Source organism: Notamacropus eugenii, chromosome 4 (genome assembly GCF_028372415.1).
Source record: "Notamacropus eugenii isolate mMacEug1 chromosome 4, mMacEug1.pri_v2, whole genome shotgun sequence".
NCBI lineage: Eukaryota > Metazoa > Chordata > Mammalia > Diprotodontia > Macropodidae > Notamacropus > Notamacropus eugenii.
In genome coordinates this window covers 24,809,575-24,830,425 of record NC_092875.1, presented here as the reverse complement: position 1 = coordinate 24,830,425, position 20,851 = coordinate 24,809,575, and the positions used below count along the sequence as shown (strand labels likewise).

At 48.9% G+C, this 20,851-nt stretch overlaps 3 protein-coding genes across 3 annotated transcripts; 1 reads left to right on the top strand and 2 right to left on the bottom strand.

Moving 5' to 3' along the window:
• Positions 1–152: 152 nt before the first annotated feature.
• TRIAP1 (TP53 regulated inhibitor of apoptosis 1) lies at positions 153–1,645 on the bottom strand. Its single transcript, XM_072600268.1, has 2 exons — positions 1,499–1,645; positions 153–1,177 (listed from the first exon to the last, which is right to left on the bottom strand). The coding sequence occupies exons 1-2, from the start codon at positions 1,643–1,645 to the stop codon at positions 1,094–1,096; spliced, it is 231 nt and encodes a 76-aa protein (XP_072456369.1). The 3' UTR covers positions 153–1,093.
• A 120-nt stretch (positions 1,646–1,765) lies between these two features.
• GATC (glutamyl-tRNA amidotransferase subunit C) lies at positions 1,766–4,190 on the top strand. Its single transcript, XM_072600266.1, has 3 exons — positions 1,766–2,085; positions 2,438–2,541; positions 3,435–4,190. Exons 1-3 carry the CDS (start codon positions 1,766–1,768, stop codon positions 3,482–3,484), a joined length of 474 nt encoding a protein of 157 aa, XP_072456367.1. The 3' UTR covers positions 3,485–4,190.
• Positions 4,173–13,084, bottom strand: SRSF9 (serine and arginine rich splicing factor 9). Its single transcript, XM_072600267.1, has 4 exons — positions 12,732–13,084; positions 6,909–7,060; positions 5,551–5,723; positions 4,173–4,682 (listed from the first exon to the last, which is right to left on the bottom strand). Exons 1-4 carry the CDS (start codon positions 12,980–12,982, stop codon positions 4,539–4,541), a joined length of 720 nt encoding a protein of 239 aa, XP_072456368.1. The 5' UTR covers positions 12,983–13,084; the 3' UTR covers positions 4,173–4,538.
• Positions 13,085–20,851: the final 7,767 nt, after the last annotated feature.

Below are 20,851 nucleotides of genomic sequence, written 5' to 3'. Positions count from 1 at the left end.
ACGGGGTCTGGGTTCTAATCCCACCAGGCTCAGAATTTTTGCTTTTTCATCTAATGTAAGATTAGACATATATACTCGACAGTCTAAGGATAACTACCCATGTTACAGGCATGCTGGAGATGAAGTGCTACGAGGTCGATGAGAAAGTAAACTATAAACCAAAGAGCAGTTATTTATTCCATCTCTGATTTCAAATGTTACAGAACATGATAGACAAATAAGGCAAATAAAGCAAACTATTTTCTTCATCCCAATTAACCATGTGCAACTGTCAAGGTATTCAAGAGGCCTTGTAAACAACCCTCTTCCACCAACCCATGCAGGATAGTCTATAGCTCAAGCCCAGTGGTGTCATTTCTATCAGCATTTTTTTATAGTCACTATCACCATTCATGAAACAGCCTAAAAATCAAGAAAATCTGATTTCTGCATATTTTAGTACCTTCATAGCTAAATTCACAAGATTCAGAGGAAACCAGGAATCACCTTAATTTGTGCGCTTAGTACCAAACTTTGGGAGCTCAAAATGTTTCTTTAGAAGCCTTCAAGAACTTCCTGTTTTGTTTTGATTCCATCTAAATCCTCTTCTTAAAAGCAGGCAGTAGTCTCCTAAAGGCAGATCCCTTTTTGGCTAGCTCCACACCTTTAACCATTATTCCGTCGTTACCCAAACAAAACGTTGCTAATTAAATGCAGGAGTCACTCCCAGAGCATCAGAGGTGTGGTTCCAGAAAAAAAATTAATACTTTGCAGCAAGGATTCCTCATTCAGGACAACGTAGCCATTCTGACTCAGGAGTACATGTACTGGTATTTCTGTGCAGACCACATAAGTGCAGCAGACCAAGGTACATTCTGTTCATCTAAAGACTTGTTCTCTTATGCCATGTTTGGTACTGCAAGATGCCACACCAGCGAGGTGCCATCCGTCACCTGAAAGCAAATAATAAAGGTCTATCCGAGCCTTTCAGTAAATAAACCTAAGGGACTCTTCCTCTAAAAAGCTCCTAAAAACCAGTCGTCTCCAGAGACCAGTCTTCCTGACGTCTGAATGTTTGCAGCTGAAAAGGTCATCGCGAAGGCGGCCGTCAAGGTCAAGGAGAGCTTTCCGACTTCTCTTTGCTGTGGCCCATGAACTCCAGCCCTTCTATAGGAATCTCCTTCTCCTTGATCGCTTTCTGTGGATTGAGAAATGACATATACAAAGGAAAGACTCAGAGAAAGGAGCGTCTCAAGAATCTAAAGCGCTCCTGACCGGACGAGGAATCAGACCAACGTCGCCAAGCGCTGGGCTGGCTTCCCGACCTGTGACCCTCCTCGGGGAGCTCCGAGCTGGGCACTCAGGCCTCAGAGGCACACAGCAGGGGATCCCAGGGCTGGGCCGCCGACCCCTCCCCACCACCGCGCCGGCACGTGACCAGTCCGGCCGGCGGCGCTCGGGAGCCCAGTGGCCACGGCCACGCAGGGCCCACGCCCAACCCGCGGCTCTCGGGGCTCACCTGCACGCACTGCTGGTAGCGCTTGAAGAGGTCGGTGCAGGGGTCCCCGGAGCCGTCGCCCTTGAGGAACTTCTCGGCGAACCAGCGGTTGAAGCACTGGTCGTACTCTCGCTTCATGTCGGTGCAGGCCTCTCCCACGCTGTTCATGGCGACCAGCCCCGCAGTGGAAGGGCGACGGCGCGCTGCCGACGTCACTCGCGGAGCGCCGCTTACGTCACGCCGGAGCGCCCGTTTCCGGCTCGCAGTGAGGCGGCCGCGACCCCGGAGATGTGGCGTCGGATGCTCCAGCGGACGCTGCGGACAGGGCTGAGCCCCGGCGTGAGGGGCGCCATAGCCGGGGGGCCGGGAGCACGAGTCGGGAGCTGCCGGTCTGCGGGGGACGACTCGGGGAAGCCCCCACCCCCCGGCCCCCGCCCGGGCGACCGAGTGAGCGCCGAGCTGATCGAGCACCTGGAGCGCCTGGCCCTGGTGGATTTCCGAAACCGCGAGGGCGTAGAGCGGCTGCGGGCGGCCATCGAGTTTGCGGAGAAGCTCCGCGCCGTGGACACGGACGGCGTGGCGCCCATGGAGTCGGTGCTGGAGGACCGGTAGGCAAGGCCGTGCACGTCCGTGTGCACGCGGGGGCTCCTCGGGCAGGGATCCCCGATCGCCCAGCGCAGGAGCGCCACACGTGCCGGCGTTTTAACGGCCCCCTCGATGACATGACGTCATCTGCAGTTACCCTCCCAGGAGCGGGGTGGGCGTGCCTCCGGTGTCAGCAGGAGGTCACGAGTAGTGGAAATCCACCCCACCCAAAAGTGCGAAAACGCGGCTCCAAGTGATTGGGTTAGTGTGGAGACCGGCCCCAGGGCTGGTGGAGGTCCCCCGCCCCGTACCCCCGCGGCAGAAGCTCGGGGTCCGGGCCCCTTGCCTATGGGGCGGGCTTCTGGACTGTTGTAGGTGCCTGTACCTGAGAGCCGACGACGTGGTAGAAGGCGGCTGTGTGGAAGACCTGCTGCAGAACTCGCAGCAGACTGTGGAGGAGTATTTTGTGGCACCCCCAGGTAGATGCTACATTGGGGTGCTGGGCAGTCATGTTGCAGCTCAGAGGCAAGGTTTGGGGGGGATGAATAGGTTTGAAATGATTCTGGGAGTATAAAGTGCTGTTTGAATCCCAGGGAGGTGTTAGCCACCCTTAGGCTGTAAACGCGTTGTAAACCTTTTCCATGTAAGACTTTCAGCCCATTTGAACCCCACAACTTAGCAGCCTGTTTTTTGAAGTCAGTTCTACATTTTGGACTTTGAGCTTCATAACAGCGTTGTATCCTCACCCTTCTCCGACGTATGCCCAGCTTAGATGCCAGTCCAGGAAGCTGGTAGAGGGCATAGCACTTCCATATTACCCCCATACTGAAAGGGATTCCGGTTGGGTCAGGGAATCTCAATTTGGTATAGATCGTAGAGTGTCTCTGGTTCTGTGAATTACTTAAACGTTACCAAGTAGTTGCTGGAAGCAGGGGGAGTACCCTTGAGCCATATAGATTTTTTTCTGGAGAATATGGATTCAAATTCCTCTTCTTGGGATGTGTCAAGTGACTATATGGATTCACTGATTGATAACCTCCTCCCTCACAAAAAACCCCAATCCAGAACTAAGCCAGGTAGTTTTCATTTCCTTCCCACTGCTCAGAGGTGCCTATCTAAAGTATTTCAGGAATTACTTTGGTGTGGATGTTTCTTCTGCCAATTGCAACCCCCACTGTCTGAGGATGTTAGGTAATTCCACAATGGGCACTCCTTTCCCTCTTAAATGTGTAGCAAATCTAGTAGTGATCCAGGTATTCCTAGCTGAGAAAGCAGAGTGGTGACAACATTGTTTTCATGAAACACCAACTAGTTTCAGAAGCAAGAAGAGTTAGGCTTAACTGTAATTCTTTCCTTTTTGGATTTTAAACAGGGAACATCACTCTGCCAAAACAAAGTGAACAAGATCCAGCACTGCTTTGAGGAATAGTGCTCACAGTAGGAAATGATGTAGATGGAGGACCTTGGGAAAGACTAAGTTGAAAAAAACTCCCTTGAACTTCCTCAACACAACCAGGTTCTGGCCCCTTTTCTCCTCTCCCCCTGCTGCTCTCCAGTGAAGATGGGGTGAGGATGGAGAACTGCTGAAGTGAGATCCTGCTCTCCCCGATAGAGGTCAAGGAAGACTAGGGACTTGGAGAAAAGCTTCCCAGGAAATGGATCAGGAATTCACTTAGTACCTGGGTCACATGTTGGAAGTGTCTTGTGGTAATTGCAAAATCACCTTTGGTTCAGAGTTTCTGCATGCTGTTATGTAGAGTGAGTTTCTAACCAAAATGCACTTTTGCCCAAGAATTTGTTTTTTCCTGATCAAAGGACTCCATGCAGTCTGGATTATTCATATTTCCTCCCTAAGTATTCCTAGTCTCTTCATAAAGTATCTTCTTTTATCAGTGATTTCCTCTACTGCCAAAGCCTCCATTCAGAGAGAAACAGACTGAAAAGCTCAGCACTGGATTTCGTCTAACAGCAGACCACCACCGACTGTTCCCGTTCAAGCCCCTACTGAGAAGTTCTGTTCAGATAACTTCTCTTATTCTTTTAATCCTCTATCTGCCTGGCACAGAAAAACTGAGTTTACGTAATTAAAATAACCACGACTTGGAAACTATTAAACTTTAGAAATATATTTCTAAACAGAATGGGCTGATTCCTATATATAGTGTCTGTGCAGAGTAACCCACCTTGACACAGCATTGCTTTTTCTCCATAATTGGGGGAGGAAGGGGAACTATGCAACTTGCTTCTAAACCAAAACAACTGCAGCAGTTCAAAATATTTCACTGCCAATATGGCCCTGGTAGAAACTGTATGTATGTAGTTGTATGTAGTTTTTCCTTTAAAAAAAAAGTTATTAAAAAAAAATCCTAAGATACTAAGTCAATTTGGAATGTAGATTCCGAGCAGAGAGCAACTCAGTTCACACTAAAAAAAAAAACAAACAAAAAACAGAACCAAAAAAACCTCATAAGCGGTTTCAATATGGTGCAAAGGAAGAGGTGTAGTATGGGGAGCCCCTGCTTTGGTATGGAGAATCACGGCCCCTTGACCCTGAGCGGGACCGGGAGTAGCCATAGCTGCTGCTTCTTTCTGGATAAACTCTGATATAGGAAGTTTCACCCTGAAATTCAAACAAAAGGAAGGAAAAAAAAGTGAGGGATGAAGATGGGTAGGGGAAGGAAGAACAGGGACTCATATCCAGCCTATTCTGGGCCGGTAAGTGGAAGAAGGTCCAAGTGTCCCAAGTGTTATCCTAAACTTAAGCAGAAGACTTCATGATTGCAAGATCATTGCAAGTTCACAACCGTGGCCACTTTGCTCTTGAAGTGTAAGGTGGTTTGGGCAATGGCACGGTCGAACCAGTTGCCAGGTGAGTGAGGCAAACCACTTTTAAGGAAGGAAAAAAAATTTGGTAACTGGGAATACAGGAATTTTAAACACCGTTTGTATGTTGAAGGCAATCAGGACAACGGGGAGGAAGGTCCAAGAGGTCTCTCCTTTAGGTCCCCAAGGTATCAGGAAGCCAACAGCTTAGTCATTCCTTACAGAAAGGAATTTCACTCACAAATTACCAGGCACATAAAGGGACAGTAGCCACATCAAGATAAGTTGTGTTTGTAAGAGGCCTGGGACACAATCCTTAAGTCACTTCCAAGAAAGCAACTACAATGAGATGACAGCTTCCTGAATTTGTGAAAGCTCAAGTTCAGCCACTGGAGGCATAATCCACAAAAGCTCTCTTAAACAGGTGGGAAAGAGGTGGCTCACTCATGCTGACCTACTTGCCGATTCTCTCCAGGTACTAAAGGACCATTGCTAGGGTCTGTAAGACTTGGGCACGAAAGATGTTGGCTTGTCCACTAAGGTTCCTTACTGTTACTCTGAGATTATTTAACAAGCTATCTACCAGCCTTCTGTGCAGTGAGGACAGCTGCAGGCCCAACTGCCATGGGATTATAGAAGTTCTTCCACAAAAGGTGGGAACCCACCTCATGAGAACGGAATTTGGAGTCGTCCAGTCTACGCAGGGCGTATTCCATATCTTCCTTTCGGAGGAACTCAACTACCCCCATGCCATCTTTCTGCACATCTGCATAACACACACCCCCAGCTTCTCGCATGTGATCCTTCAAATCCTGCCAGCTGCCTGAGGGAGGAAGGCCTGAGCATGGAGAACACAAAACAAGACAGCGTGTGAAAGGTCTCAACATTCCAGATGGGCCAGGGCTCCTCCCCCACATCTAGTCCAGTGACAGGCTTTGTCACTGCTCCAGTCCTGACAGTCCCAAAGTCTTAAAACTTTTAATAAGTCACAAAGGGGCGTCAGAGACACTGACCACAAGGCATGCACTGTATGCCATTCCAGAGAGCTAGTCCTATGCCAATCTTCAAGAGAGAGGACTAATCTTTGCCTGTAGTTAGAGCAAGAAGCCAGTCCTGTGTAGTCCTGAGAATTCAGATAATTTGTTCTGTGTTGTTTCCAAGTCCTTCAAAAATACTCTTGTGGCTTTTGATTCCCCTGATTTAAAGATTTACTTGTTAACAATCTCACCTGCCCCTCATAAAGTAGATCACAGACACTGCTTCCCCAAAGCATTAGGACAGGAATTTAGACTCCAGCCAATGAAAAGCTTAGGTGTGGTTGGTGTTCAAGTGCTCTAGGGCAGTTTGGGTGACTGATAACACTCATTCTCTTAAGGACCAGGTTAAGACCTGAATGCTAAAACTAGACTGGAACCACACTTTTTCACCCTGGGGTTTCGTGTGATTCTGTGCAATTCCCCTCTTGAAAGGAACCAGGCTCTTGTATGCATTTTAGTTAGGTCCAGGGTCACAGGAAAGTCATACCTGGAGACACAAAGAAGATCCAGGGTTCTTACTGTCTTTCTTCTGCAAGGCATTGATTGATGCAGACCTTTGGCATTAGAATTGGTTATCTGTCATAACAGTTACCAGAGCACATGCTGTGTTTGGTATATCGCTTTTAAGACTTGGAAAAGCAGTCCGGGAGACTTCAACTTAATAATCTCAGCATAACCACAATCTTCCAGGATCCAAGGCTAGAGAGCAAGTTGTCTGATCAAATATGGCTGTTTTGATTCCTTTCTAGCTAACTTTATACCAGTATGAATTCCAGAGAAGAGAAGATCATCCAAGAATCTTTTCAACTGACAGAAAACTCTTTTATAGGAAGCTCTTTATGTTCTAAAGGGATATTAGCCCTTCTTCTGTAACAAAGCACCATTTCATCTTCGTAAGACATGCATCCCTGGCAGGGCTGTGCATTGGATCAGCACTATCCAAAGTTAATATTCAGTGTACCACCAGCCTAGACAGTCTTACATACCTGATACAAGAACTCGAAATTCAGATCTTCTGGACGGTGGTCCAGTTCTCCCTCGGGGCCCTCCACCCCCAGGATTCCTGGGTAGTTCCACACGAAGCCGGCACTGGCCATAATCATAACCATTCCTTCCATAAATAGCATCTTCTGCATCCCTGCAAATAAGAGCTAGTAGTTATTGCTGTTTAGGCAGCAGATTCTGTCCTTCCCGTGAGATGTGAGTCGATGGGGGTGTCCAGGTATGAAGATGGAAGATGTCCAGTCTTGATTAACTAATGCTCTGGCTTTAAGGGCCAGGAAGCTGTACCTCTTACATTACCAAGGCCATGGGATGTTTGTTTCCTCTTCATCTCAGAACCCCTCAACATTTACCCCCTACTCCTTCCCCTCTTCCCCCATTTTTCCGATGGCTCTTTTCCTTGTTAAGGGCAACCCCTAGATCTCATTTCATTTGCATTCTCCAGCGAACTACACCTTAATTGTCCCTTCTTTCAAATATTCATCCACTCCCTAGCTACTGACTCTTTCCCTTCTGCCTTTAAACACACCCAAGTCTCCTCCATACTTAAAAACTATCACTAGACCCAACCAATTCCTCAAACTATTACTGCTTTATCCTTCTCCCTTTTCAATCAGACTCAGTGGAGAAGAAAGGTGTCTTCACTCAGTGCCTCCACTTCATCACACCCCACCGGGAGGTCCCTCCCCACCCCCAACTTTTGCAATTTGACTTCTAATTCCATTACTCAACTGAAAATAGGTTCTCTCGAGTTATCGGTGTTCTTAATTGCACCAATAACTTTCTCAATTGCCAAATCTAATAGTCTTTTCTTAAAGCCCATCCTTTTTGATCCCTCTGTTGAATTTATACTGTTCTCCCTAGAGGCTCTCCTCCCTTAGCTTCTACTGCACTAATGTTTCCTGGTTCTCCTACCTGCAGGATTCCATATCTCCTTTCTAGTTTATCATCATGCCCTATAGCTCTGGATGTTCCCCAAGTTCAGTCTTGTAGGAACCTCCTCTACCTCTACACTGAATAATTTCATCAGGTCTCTTGGCTTTAACTATCCTCTCTGTACAAACAACTCAGATAGATTCAGTACCAACCTTCAGTTATTAAAGGTGATGTAGGACTGAAGCCTAATCCTACCAATCATTTCAGACTGAATATCCCAGATTCAACACATTCAAAACTGAAACCATCACCTTTTCCCCTAAATCCTATGAAGGGCACCATCATTCCTCCCAGGTCTTCAACCTCAGCATTATCCTTGATTCTTGTCTTTACCCCACATAGCCAATCAGCTGCCATATAGTTCTGTTTCTACCTCCAGTGTCTCCCATCTGATTACCTCACTATCTCTCAACTGGATTTTTGCAATGGTCTCCTACTTGGTGTCCAAGTTTCAAGGTCATCCTCCACACTATTGCCAAAATGACTTTCCTCAAGCACAGATCTGACCACACCCCTCTCTCCAACTATTTAATCAACTCCAGCTGCTCCCTGTTGCCTTTAGAATAAGAGATGAATTCCACTGTTTATAGTTTTTACAGCCCTTCATCTGTCTTCACTCCAATCCCATATCATACTCTGTGATGCAGATCCCCAGAACCACTCTATCATCATTCTTGTGTCCTATGTGCACAAACACATAACCATAACCTCCCCTTATCCCAGCCTCAGATTCCTTCTCCTCCTTTGGGACCCAATTTCTACAAGAATCTTTCCTAATTCCCTACAAGGCCAGCGTCCTCCCTCCCAAACTACCTCATCTTTAATTACTTTGGTACAGTTAATGAAGAGCTGTATCAAAGTCAGGAAGACCTGGGTTAAGGCCTCCTCTGATACATACTGGATGTGTGACCCTTAACCTGGAAGTGGTCTGGGCAGCTCTCGAAGACAGCTGGCAACAAGGAATGCAATATTTACTGTGCACTGGTAAAGGGAGTCGGTCTCCTTACCCAAGTTCACTCTACTAAGGTAGTCACAGGTCCAGGCTCTATCCCTTTTCTCTACATTTATTTTACATATGTTTTTATATGTATTTACTGTCTTCTCCATTAGAACGTAAGCTCCTTGTGGGAACGGATTGTTTCATTCTTTGTATGTTTAGCTTCGGACCTAGCAAAACACTTGGTAGGTGCTTACTAAATGCTAGTTGATGGGAAAGAGGACTAGCCTTGGGGGTGGGGTTCAAAGAAACGGGGTCTAAATCCCACCACTGCCATTTTCTAGCTGTGTGACTTTTAGTCACTTAACCTCCCCCAGCTTCAATTTCCTATTCTGTGAAAATAATTAAGTTGACCTAGACGGCATCTGAAGTTCTTGAAGTTCTAAAAATACAATTCCTTAGTGACATCCAAGTTCCAGAACTTTTAAAGTGACCACGTACTGAATTCCCCATAACAATAAAGGGGTCTGACTACGGCAGCTAGGTGGTGCAGTAGATAGTGCACCAGTGTAGGAGTCAGGAGGACCTGAGTTCAAATCTCACCTCAGATACTTGACACTCACTAGCTGTGTGACCTTGGGCAAGTCACTTAACCCCAACTGCCTCATCCTGGGTCCTCTCCAGTCATCCTGATGAATACCTGGTCACTGGATTCAGAAGGCTCTGGAGGAGAAGTGAGGCTGGTGATCTGGACAGCCCTCCCTCCCTCAACACAAAGTCAAGTGCAAGTCAGATCATCATTTCTCTGATGGCATGGTCTTCTTCAGCAATGAAGGACGAACACAAAGGGGTCTGACTACATGAAAAGATGACTTTATGAGTGACTAATACTACATAGCCCAAATTTGAAAACCTGTAAGAATACAAATCCAATCTGGAAAGAGACTAAAATAAGAGCAGGATCAGAAGCTCCTCATAACCTGACTGACAGTTTCTCCCTCTTGCTCTCACCTTAATCACTGGACTCAGCAACCTGGAATTTTATATTCTCTTATCACATCCATGACTATAAAGAACTGAGGATGGAAGATCTCAAAACCCTTCTGAAGGTTTCTCAAAATCTTTTGCAGGCTCCAAAGAACCAGTTAATCAAGAACACTGCTGAAAACTATTTTCTTAAACATAAATGACTAAGTAAAGATTTAAAAAGTCCCAAAGTTATAAAGTCTTCGATTTCATCATCAAATAATGAACTTTGGATACAAAACATTGCCCTTCTCATAGAAGTACAAAAACCCTAGGAATACATGAAGATTAAAAGATGCTATAGGCTTATTAGCCTTGGAGCATAAACAAGGTATTTTCCCTAGATTCCACATCTTTGAAGCAACCTTGCTGGAGGCAGCTGCCCCTGATTAATATGTATGTGCAGACCACCATTAATGGAGTCACAAATGAATAACAGTGCAATGCCAGACATATAGTCGGCACTCAATGCCATCCCCGTCAGCTCAGAGAATGAAAGGGTCTCTGCCATAAAATACAAACAGCAGGGACAAGGAGAAGAGGAGAATTGACCCAGCATTGAGACATTGTTCTTCAGTCTCCAAGTTTACTAAGATTAGCTACAGGAAACTGTCAAGTTGTATATTTCTGGCAAGTATTACAGCATTAGAACTGAGATCAGTAATAAAGTAATTCAGTTATCATCATGTGCAGCTTCCTCAAGGAAAGGGGTTACAGGATAGATTCCCAGACCACACTACATCTGGATCCTTTCAGGAGACCCAGACACTCTGCTGTGTCTTTGAATAACAACACCCACAGTGAGAAACCCAATCAGGGGCTGCTTTACATTGAGTTGGAGAAGAAGGAAGCTATACAGTTAAACAAGATGCAGCTACTAGCAACATGTGTGCTTCTCTGGTCATTTGTTCAAAGGTATTTTCCGGTCGTTCAGTTTCTCCAATATTCCTCATAGACTCCAAGGGTGTTCCTTTGGGGAATCTTAAGCATGGGGTTCTTAACTTTTTTTGTGTCCTGAACTGTTTCTGGTAAAACCTATGGATGAGCCTAAAATGTTTTAAAAAAAGTAAATTAATGATATTGACAAAATTAATTGAATACTAAAAAACAAGTTCAAAGACTCTAAATTTAGAACTCCTAAAATTCTAATGCGACACATCCTGGATGCATTAACCACCTGCAACTTGTGGAATATAAAGTAGCCTTTAAACTCTTTTTGGCCTAATAATTAAAGCAGTTCTTCATTTATGCGCCTTTTTATTTTATTTTTTAAAAATCAGCATAAGTAATGGATTAGATAGACCGGTAGAGGGCACCCTAGGGGAAAGCTTGAGGTCTGAGGAAACCCAAACAGTAACCAAGGCTTTCACAACCCTCTTCCTGGGGCAAGTAAGTCTTCTACCACAAGGCCTACCCCAGCGGGAGGGTGGAGAGAGGAGCCCTGGGGAAAATTTTCCTCCGGGAGGGAAGGTAAGATTAGGGCTCAGGATCCCAGTGTGTCACAGGTTTGGAGGAGATTCACAACACCGCTGAGCTCCAATTCCCCCACCCCTAACCCTTCATCTGGGTTCTAAGGGAAAACATCCAGGATAGCCCATCGCACTCATGTTACTGAAAATATCTCCTTGTGGGAGAAGAGGCACCAAGAGAGTGGTGTCCTGGCGTAGGTCCAGGAGTAGTTCAAAGATCCCCAAGGCCAGGAGCTTCTCTTTGCAGGAATAAAGTTTGAATTCCAAGGAAGGTGTTTTGGGGTCTCTGCATAGCAGAACCAAACCTGTTCTACTAGACACCGTTTTGGTCTCAAGACCCCTCCAGGGAAGGTTATCTTGGGGTCCAGGCATTATCAGACTGGAAGTCTTTGGACTGAATGCTTTTGTGAGAAGACTGAGGACTCTACTAGGGACCTAGGAAGGTCAAGATGCCCATCTGGAGAGGTCAGTCTGTCAGCAAATCCTCCCCTTCCTCCTTCTGGTGGTCACTCAGAGCTTTTCCCATGAGCTACTCCCCTAGCCCTAGAGCTGAGGGAAGGTCAGACCCAAGGGCAGGAAAGGCACCCCCTACACACCTTAGCCACTGAAAATACTTCCTTTCAGATTAGGGGATTCCAAGGGTGTCGGAAGTTCCCCTTAGCTAAGGACTCCTCAGTTTCCTCATCTGTAAAAGGAGCAGCGCGGTCTGGATGACCTCTGGGGTCCCCCAACTCTAAGTTTAGGGGAACAAAAGTAGGTTCAGCACAGCTTCAGGTCTTGCCCCGGAGGACTGGATCCTAGGTCCATCCCTTTATCCCTATTAGCTGGGGGCTTTCTGGTCTGGAGGGCCCGGGAGGGGGGCCCAGGGGGCTCCCCCCACAGCCCCGAGACAAGGAGGTGACATCATGACAACAAACCACGCGGAAGGAGCCGGAGCTCGCAGGGGTCACATGCGGGCAGTGTGGGGACCACCGCGTCCGATTTAATTTAAGCTTTAACAAAACCGCGCACGGAGCCGTCTCTTCCTCGGCGTCCGGGGCGCCCCATCCCCGCCGCGCGGGCCCCCAAAGTCAAGGTCCCCGAGTTCGGAGCGCCGCAGGCCCGCGGCCCGAGGCGGGAGTGGCGGGGCCCGACGAGAGGGGAGGGGCGAGGGGCGAGGGGAGGGGAGCGAAGGGGGGAGTGCGCGCGCAGCGGGGAAGGGCGTGCGCGCGAGGCCACGAGGTGGCGCGCGCAGCACAGGAGGGGAGGAGGGAGAGAGCGGAGGCCCCCGGGAGGCGGCGGCGCGCGCAGCAGGGAGGGGGCGGAGACTGAGGCTAGCGGAGCGCGGAGGGGGGGCGAGAAGGGGCGTCGCTGGAGGTCCAGAGGAGAAGGTGGGCTGGGGGAGGGGAGCGAGGAGGAAGAGGAGGCTCGGGTCAGGGGGCGGGGGCCCGAGGCCTCACCTGGGATCCTCGAAGCGCACGAAGGCGAAGGGCGCCAGGCCCCGGCGGTTCTTGAGCTCGATATCCCGGATGCGCCCGTACTTGTAGAACAGGTCCTCCAGGTCTTTCTCCCTCACGTCCGCCGGGAGGTTCCCCACATAGATCCTGCCGTCGTTGTCGTTGCCCCGTTCATCGTCCTCCCCCCAGCCCATCATCCCCGACATCCCCTCAGCCGCGTCCCGCAGCCCAGGCCGCTCTCTGCCGCGGCGCATTGTGGGAACCAGGAGCGGAAGTGGGTCGGAGGCTCTAAAAGAAGGTTTCTTAAAGGGGAAGTCGCCGGAAGGGCTCTCTTCTCCCCGCCCCCGCTCGGCGCTCCACTGAGCCTGCGCGATGGCGTCACCGTTTTCCTCCCCTCCCCCCGCACGCGCACACTCGCGCTCCGCGGCTTTTCCCTGCGGGCGTCGGCGTGGGAGCCGCGGGAGGGGGGCGGGTCCGGGGTCCGACCCCTCGTGGGCTCCCTGTGGCCAGGGTGCTGGTGCCCACGGCTCTGGGCGCTGAAGACTTTAAAGGTCGCTGGCGGTCAAGGCCAACGTCAGAACTGTTTTGCTTAACCATGCATATTTCCCATTGAATTTCCTCCCCCCGTGAACAAAAATGTGTTTTTTTCCTCCCGCCCACCCCCGGCCTTTGACGAAGAAAGACAAAGCCTCGCTTGTAGCCGGTGTCGTGGTCTGCAGGCTTTTGTTTCTAACGGGGGAGGTGGGAGGGATCCTCGGATGTGGGCCGACCTGCCCTGCCCAGGCCGGGGCCCTGCCGCCGGCGCTCGAGGACCTCCGAGGCCGCGTGCTTCGGGCCCCTAGGGAGAAAGTGAATGGGCAGTCTGGCCATCCAAGTGACCGCTGGTGCAGGGGGTGGTGGTGGGTGCAGCCCTGCGTGCTTCGGGCCCCTAGGGAGAAAGTGAATGGGCAGTCTGGCCATCTAAGTGACCACTGGTGCAGGGGGTGGTGGTGGGCACTGCCCCCGCGTGCTTCGGGCCCCTAGGGAGAAAGTGAATGGGCAGTCTGGCCATCCAAGTGACCGCTGGTGCAGGGGGTGGTGGTGGGTGCAGCCCTGCGTGCTTCGGGCCCCTAGGGAGAAAGTGAATGGGCAGTCTGGCCATCCAAGTGACCGCTGGTGCAGGGGGTGGTGGTGGGTGCAGCCCTGCGTGCTTCGGGCCCCTAGGGAGAAAGTGAATGGGCAGTCTGGCCATCCAAGTGACCGCTGGTGTAGGGGGTGGTGGTGGGTGCAGCCCTGCGTGCTTCGGGCCCCTAGGGAGAAAGTGAATGGGCAGTCTGGCCATCCAAGTGACCGCTGGTGCAGGGGGTGGTGGTGGGCACTGCCCCCGCGTGCTTCGGGCCCCTAGGGAGAAAGTGAATGGGCAGTCTGGCCATCCAAGTGACCGCTGGTGCAGGGGGTGGTGGTGGGCACTGCCCCCGCGTGCTTAGGGCCCCTAGGGAGAAAGTGAATGGGCAGTCTGGCCATCCAAGTGACCGCTGGTGCAGGGGGTGGTGGTGGGTGCAGCCCTGCATGCTTCGGGCCCCTAGGGAGAAAGCAAACGGGCAGTCTGGCCATCCAAGTGACCGCTGGTGCAGGGGGTGGTGGTGGGCACTGCCCCCGCGTGCTTAGGGCCCCTAGGGAGAAAGTGAATGGGCAGTCTGGCCATCCAAGTGACCGCTGATGCAGGGGGTGGTGGTGGGCACTGCCCCCGCGTGCTTAGGGCCCCTAGGGAGAAAGTGAATGGGCAGTCTGGCCATCCAAGTGACCGCTGGTGCAGGGGGTGGTGGGTGCAGCCCTGCGTGCTTCGGGCCCCTAGGGAGAAAGCAAACGGGCAGTCTGGCCATCTAAGTGACCGCTGGTGCAGGGGGTGGTGGTGGGTGCAGCCCTGCATGCTTCGGGCCCTTCGGGAGAAAGCGAATGGGCAGTCTGGCCATCCAAGTGACCGCTGGTGCAGGGGGTGGTGGTGGGCACTGCCCCCGCGTGCTTCGGGCCCCTAGGGAGAAAGTGAATGGGCAGTCTGGCCATCCAAGTGACCGCTGGTGCAGGGGGTGGTGGTGGGTGCAGCCCTGCATGCTTCGGGCCCCTAGGGAGAAAGTGAATGGGCAGTCTGGCCATCCAAGTGACCGCTGGTGCAGGGGGTGGTGGTGGGCACTGCCCCCGCGTGCTTAGGGCTCCTAGGGAGAAAGTGAATGGGCAGTCTGGCCATCTAAGTGACCACTGGTGCAGGGGGTGGTGGTGGGTGCAGCCCCATGGGCTGGGGTCACCTTCAGGCCATGTAATAAGGTACCTCTTCATTTCTGGTTCGCTCCCCTTCCTGAATTTTGTGTTCATCTGCCATTAGAGATGTTAAGGAATGAAAAGGCCTTCAGTCCCTGAAGGGCCTCCATCTGCTCCTTAAAGAGGAAACAAGTGGAAAATGGAAGACCCACAGGCAGGGACTTCAGACACCAGCTCGGCTGCACCTCTGGTACCCTCCAGAGGGGAGGAAGGCAGTAACATCTATGAAGTGCCTGTTAGGTGCCCGGCACTGTGCCAGCACCCTGTGGTCACACAGCCACCAAGTGTCTGAGGCCAGGTCTGGAGGAGATGACACTCCTAACTTCAGCATCCATCCCCTGGGCCTCCAGCTGCCCCAGTAATGAAACAACCCCTGTGCTAAGCACTTTGCAGGCGTGATAGTGTTTGATCCTCATGACAATCCTAGGATGGAGGTGCTGCTGTTATCCCCATTTTACAGATGAGGAAAGGCAAACATCATCAGTGAAGAGGGCCCACAGCTAGTGAGCGTCAGGCTGCATTTGAACTCAGGGCTTCCTGACTCCTGGTCCCATGCATGCTTGGTACCTGCACCCCCAAGCTGCTTTGTCACAATGACATTTTTAATGCATGAAATAAAATATATGGGGTTTACAAAGGAAACCACTTTTATTAATCTACCCACTGAGCCCCTGTGGGCCTCCAAGAGAAGGGCATTGTGGCCATGGGGCAACATGTGGATGGGAGACCTGCATTTGGATTCATTCTGCTGTTCTCTCTCTGCCTGGGTAAATTCCATTTTCTCACCTGCAAAAGGGGGCCTTGGACCAGAGAACCACAGAAGGGCAGGCTCTAGCAGCTGCAGTGTCTGGGAAAGGCCTCCTGCAAAAGGGGCCAGGGGAACTGAGCATCACGGAGGTGTGTGGGTGAGGCCTGTGCAGAGGCGCAGAGACAGGAGGGACAGCAGGGAGATGGCCTTTGAGGTTCCTCCAGACTCTGCATCTGATCCTGTGGTACCACTTCTCCCTGGGGAGTTTTTGTCTTAGGAACCACTTAACAAAGACTTGTGGAATTGGAATTAGTATAAAGTCTTTATTTTGCAGATCTAGAAACTGCAATTAGACCCCAGGACTGTGGAGAGGAGCTTGGACTCAGTTACCTTTAAGATAAAAGTTTTCAGTCCTCTTCTCACCACAAAGTCAGTGCTTGTTCAATATATATTTGGCAAACTCATCTGAGATGTAGAAAGGAAAGGCAGCTTACAGTCTAACAGGATCTTATGATATACAGAAGTATATGGAATGCAAGACAGAGTCTGGTGAAAGTGGAGGAGAAAACCAGATAAAATGCCTTAGAAACATCTGAAGAGGGGGAGAGAGTGTTATGTCTTAAGGAAAGGCTTCCTTCCTGGAGGAAGTGATCACTGAGCTGTGCCTTGATGGAAGAGGAAAGTCTCAACAGGCAGAGAGATGAGGGGAGCATGTTGCGATTCTGGGTCTAGGAAGTGTAGGGCTGCGACTGGTGAGAGCTTGTGCCTGGTGCTCTGGCCTTAGCTTGTTAGGGGTCTCAGACTGAGTTCAGGCCTGGCAGAAATCTCTTCCTCCACCCCTGAATCCTAACCCCCATCCCCCACCCCAGTAGTTCCCTTCAGGGAAGTATTGTAGGACATTGAAAGGGATTCCAGGCACACACCCATTTGACCACGCCTCAGAACTTCTTATGTGGAGGACAGGGCATTATGGGGAGGGGGAGGGTATTTTTCTGCCATTTTTTGTAAATCCATAGAAGACCCACTTAGCTGGCTTAGTGGGCCCTCCTCTGAGAGCCAGTGGGCACTCAGCTGTCTATGTTGTTTCTCTCTGTTTACATGAGCTGCTCACCTCTGATGGTCATGATCTGCCTCTGTGCTTCCTGGAGTGAATCAGGAGTATATCTAAGGCCCAGTCACATATCACCACTAGACATCATGAATTTAGTTAAGGCTTCATGTGTGCTAAGCATGGGGAATACAAGAGAGAGTGAAAATAACTCCTTCCCCATAAGGGACTTCCTTCTGATGGGGAGACATGATCTAAAAGGGTATATACAAAATCTCCATATAGGCTCATAACTTTAAAGGGGCTTAATAGCACTGGAAGTCACAGGCCCAGGAAAGGCCTCCTGCAGCATCTGACCTGAGACTTGAGGGAATGCAGTGGAGAGGAGATGGCATTCCGAGCAGGGAGATAGAGCAGGGAAGGGAAATAGAAGAATCCTGGAAGAAAGGGAAGGCTTTAAATGCCCCAGGTGTTTATATTTGATCCTGAAGGTCACAGGGAGCCACTGGAATTAATTGAGGTGAAGAGGTGCAGTGACATGATCAAATGGAAGAACAGTTTGGTCACTACGCAGATCGGGGAGTCAAGATGGGACGATCAATTTGGCAGCTGTTGAAACAGCCCCTTTGGGAGGAGAGGAGTGGAGTCTTAGGACAACACTAAGATGTCCAACCTGGGAACCGAGAAGTGGCGAGTCTGGGGAGAGATGATGCGTTCTGGTTCGGTGTTTGGGGTACCTGTATCTTCTGCCCTAAGAAAGATTGTTTTGTGGAGAGGCATGTGACTGGTCAGAATTCAGCAGCCTGAGTCTCTCCTCACACCGAGATTCTATCACAGGTCTTGAGTGCCTCCCAGAGCAGTTGTGAGAAACAAATGAGACAGTATTCGGAGAGTGTGTTGCAAACCTTAAAGCCCCATTCATTACCTTTGCTGCTCATTTGGTGAAAGGGGAAAGGTGGGAGAGAGAGAGAATGATTGCTTCTGAAAAGAAATGTTTTTAAAGTCAGTGCTTGTAGTGACTACCAGGGAATTGGTAAACTGCTTGTCACAAAGGGCCCATGATCACTCATGCAGTAGTATATAAAAGTCTGGAGATCAAGGACCCTCTCCTTTCTCCTCTCCCTTCCTCTTTTCTCTCTTCTTCTCTTTCTCTTTCTCTCATTCTCTCTCTTCCCCTTCCTTCTCCTCTCCCACCTTTGGTCTTTGGCTCCCCAGTGCCTGGCCTGTAATAGGAACTTAATCAGCGTCTCTGAATTGAATATATATGATCACACAGGACCAGGGTCAGACCTAGAAGAGACTTCGCTGTCCATTGTAGGCACTTAATAAATGCTTGTTGAATTAATTAATTAGCTTAAGTTTTATGAACCTTTAAGGTTTCCAGGAGAGGTAACATGGTACAGAGGTCATCTGGATTTAGTTTCTTCCTCAGACATTATTTGGACTCAGCAAGAATCACTTCCACTTCTCATTCCCCAGACAATTCTCTTGGATTCTTAAGTTGCAGAGCAGGTACTAACTGGCATTGGTAGAGAGAGTTTCTTCACTGGGATTTTCCATAGACCAGTGGAATCATAGGTCCTCAAAATCATTCCTTAGTAGATTAAGTGGTCAAGGAGTATGAACACTTCTCAAGAAAAGAATTGTGTTTAACAACTATGAAAGAATTCTCCAAATTGGTAATAATAATTGTGAATCAAAACAATCCTGAGGTTTGACCTTACACCCAGCAGAATGGCAAAGATGACAATAGATGGAAATAGTCAACACAGGAGGGGTGGTAGAAAGACCAAGATGCTAATACGTTGTTGGTGGAACTGCAAATTCATCTGATTATTCTGGAAAGCAATTATTATGCCAAAAAAAGTGACAAAAAATGTTCATACTCTTTTACCCAGAGATTCTGCTGCTAGGCATATACTCCAAAGGCCTCAAAAATATTTGTAGCAGCACTTTTTGTGGTAGCAAAAAACTGGAAGCAAAGTCCATTTATCTGGTAATAGCCATAAAAGTTGTGGTACATGAATATAATGGAATATTAGTGGGCTGTACAAAACAATGAATCTGACAGAAGTACGGAACAATTTACATCAACCTAGCCAAGGGAAGAAAGCAGAACCTGGAAAACAAGATACTAGATGACTCCAATCAACCACTAGGCAAGATAAACCAAACAATTGAAAGGGAAGACCCTAAAACAAGAAGGATGGGTGTTGGCCCCAACGAGGAGATCTGTAGAGACACCTGGTTCTCTCTATTTAAAGGACAGTAGGCTCTTGGATTCCAGATGGGAAGAGGAATACACTGGGAAATGTAGATTAAGTAACAACAGAAGATATAGATAAAATTATATATAAAAAGAAATTGCAGTTCCGGTCCAGAAAACCCCAAAAGGTTTACAAAATGCCCCCAAAGCATTAACCTTGTGAAGTAGGTAGCATTGTTGTTCTTACTTTACAGGAAGGGAAACTGAGGCTCAGAGAGGTTATTCTTAATAATATATATTGCCTTTGTTGTTGTCATTTTTAATCTTATCCAACTCTTTGTTGGCAAACTTTCCTTAGCAAAGATGCTGGAGTGGTTTGCCATTTCCTTCTCCAGCTCATTTTACAGATGAGGAAACTGAGGCATTGGGTGAAGTGACTTGCCCAAGGTCGCATGGCTAGTAAATGTCTGAGGTTGGAGCTGAATTCAGGAAGATGAGTCTGCTTGACTCCAAGCTCAGCACTCTATTATAAGGTGTTGGAATTGAGACAAAAACCTGTATCCAACCCCTCCAAATCCAGGTATCCTTCCACGCAATCATCTTACCCGCCCCCCAGGAGGCATCCCACTGAGCTTTACCTGCTGCCTTGTTCATGTTGGCCTGGCTTGGTTCAAGACTGGCTGGCCTGGTTTGGACCCCATCAGGAGAGTGGGAAGTCAACCCCGGAACCAAGCAGTCTCTTGGGACACTCATCCCAGTGACTCCCAGACTGTGCTCATCTTCTTTCTAGAAGCCTGTTCTGAAGTCAGTCTGCTTGACCCCAGGCTAGGCATATAAAAAGATCTGGTCCTGAGGGCATGCCACCCTAGAATTAGTTCTGGCTTTTAACTTTTTTCAGAATGGTTAAATATTATTTTGTCTATCTTCATGAATAATTCTGTGAGACAGATGTGGTAGGTATCATTATCCCCATTTTACAGATGAGAAAACGAACATGTGCTTAAGATCACACACAGGAAGCTTGTTATGGCAGAGCCTGAATTAGATTATACAGAGCTGGGGGTGGGGAGGGGAGAAGAAGGTGGTAAATCTTAGCCCATAAGGAAAGCAGAGTGTGGCATATAAAGAAAAGGAAGGAAGGGGAATAAGCACTTATACAGCACCTACTGTGTCCGGAATTGTGCTTAACACTTTTTATAAATATCTTGTTGGGTCTTCACAACATCTCTGAGAGGTAAGTACAACTGTTATTATCAGCCCCATTTTGCAAATGAGGAAAGAAGGCAAGCAGGTGAAATGATTTACTCAGGGTCACACAGCCAGTAAGTGTTGAAGGCTAGATCTGAACTCGGGTCTTCCTGATTTCTCACTGGGCCACTAGCCTGTGGACCCTTTCTAATTATAACTAATCTTTACCTATCCTGGAGTCAGGAAGGCCTGAGTTCAAATCTACCCTCAAACACTAGCTTTGTGACCCTGAGCAAGTCACTTCACCCTGTTTGCCTCAATTTCCTTATCTGTAAAATGAACTGGAGAAGAAAATGGCAAATCATTCCAATATCTTTGTCAAGAAAATTCCAAATTGGATTTTGAGTCAGGCATGACTGAAACCACTGAACAAGAATATAGCCCTTTGAGGCCTGCAAAGAGCTTTACGAATGTCTCATCTGATCCTTACAACAACCCTGGGAGGGAGGTGCTATTATTATCCTGAATTTCATAGATGAGGAAACTGAGGCAGACAGGAGTTAAGTGACTTGCCCAGGGTGTCACAGCTAGTTAATTGTCTAAGGTTGTATTTGAGCCCAGGTCTTCCTGACTTCTGG

Excerpts from the sequence above, each read along its gene's own strand:
- SRSF9 (XM_072600267.1), bottom strand. The coding sequence starts at position 12,982 with ATGCGCCGCGGCAGAGAGCGGCCTGGGCTGCGGGACGCGGCTGAGGGG. Across the intron at positions 5,724-6,908 it reads ATTTCGAGTTCTTGTATCAG|GCCTTCCTCCCTCAGGCAGC; the intron begins GTATGTAAGACT and ends CTCCATGCTCAG. Across the intron at positions 4,683-5,550 it reads CCAAATTCCGTTCTCATGAG|GGTGAAACTTCCTATATCAG; the intron begins GTGGGTTCCCAC and ends TTTGAATTTCAG.
- TRIAP1 (XM_072600268.1), bottom strand. The coding sequence starts at position 1,645 with ATGAACAGCGTGGGAGAGGCCTGCACCGACATGAAGCGAGAGTACGAC. Across the intron at positions 1,178-1,498 it reads GCTACCAGCAGTGCGTGCAG|AAAGCGATCAAGGAGAAGGA; the intron begins GTGAGCCCCGAG and ends CTCAATCCACAG.
- GATC (XM_072600266.1), top strand. The coding sequence starts at position 1,766 with ATGTGGCGTCGGATGCTCCAGCGGACGCTGCGGACAGGGCTGAGCCCC. Across the intron at positions 2,086-2,437 it reads GAGTCGGTGCTGGAGGACCG|GTGCCTGTACCTGAGAGCCG; the intron begins GTAGGCAAGGCC and ends GGACTGTTGTAG. Across the intron at positions 2,542-3,434 it reads GTATTTTGTGGCACCCCCAG|GGAACATCACTCTGCCAAAA; the intron begins GTAGATGCTACA and ends GATTTTAAACAG.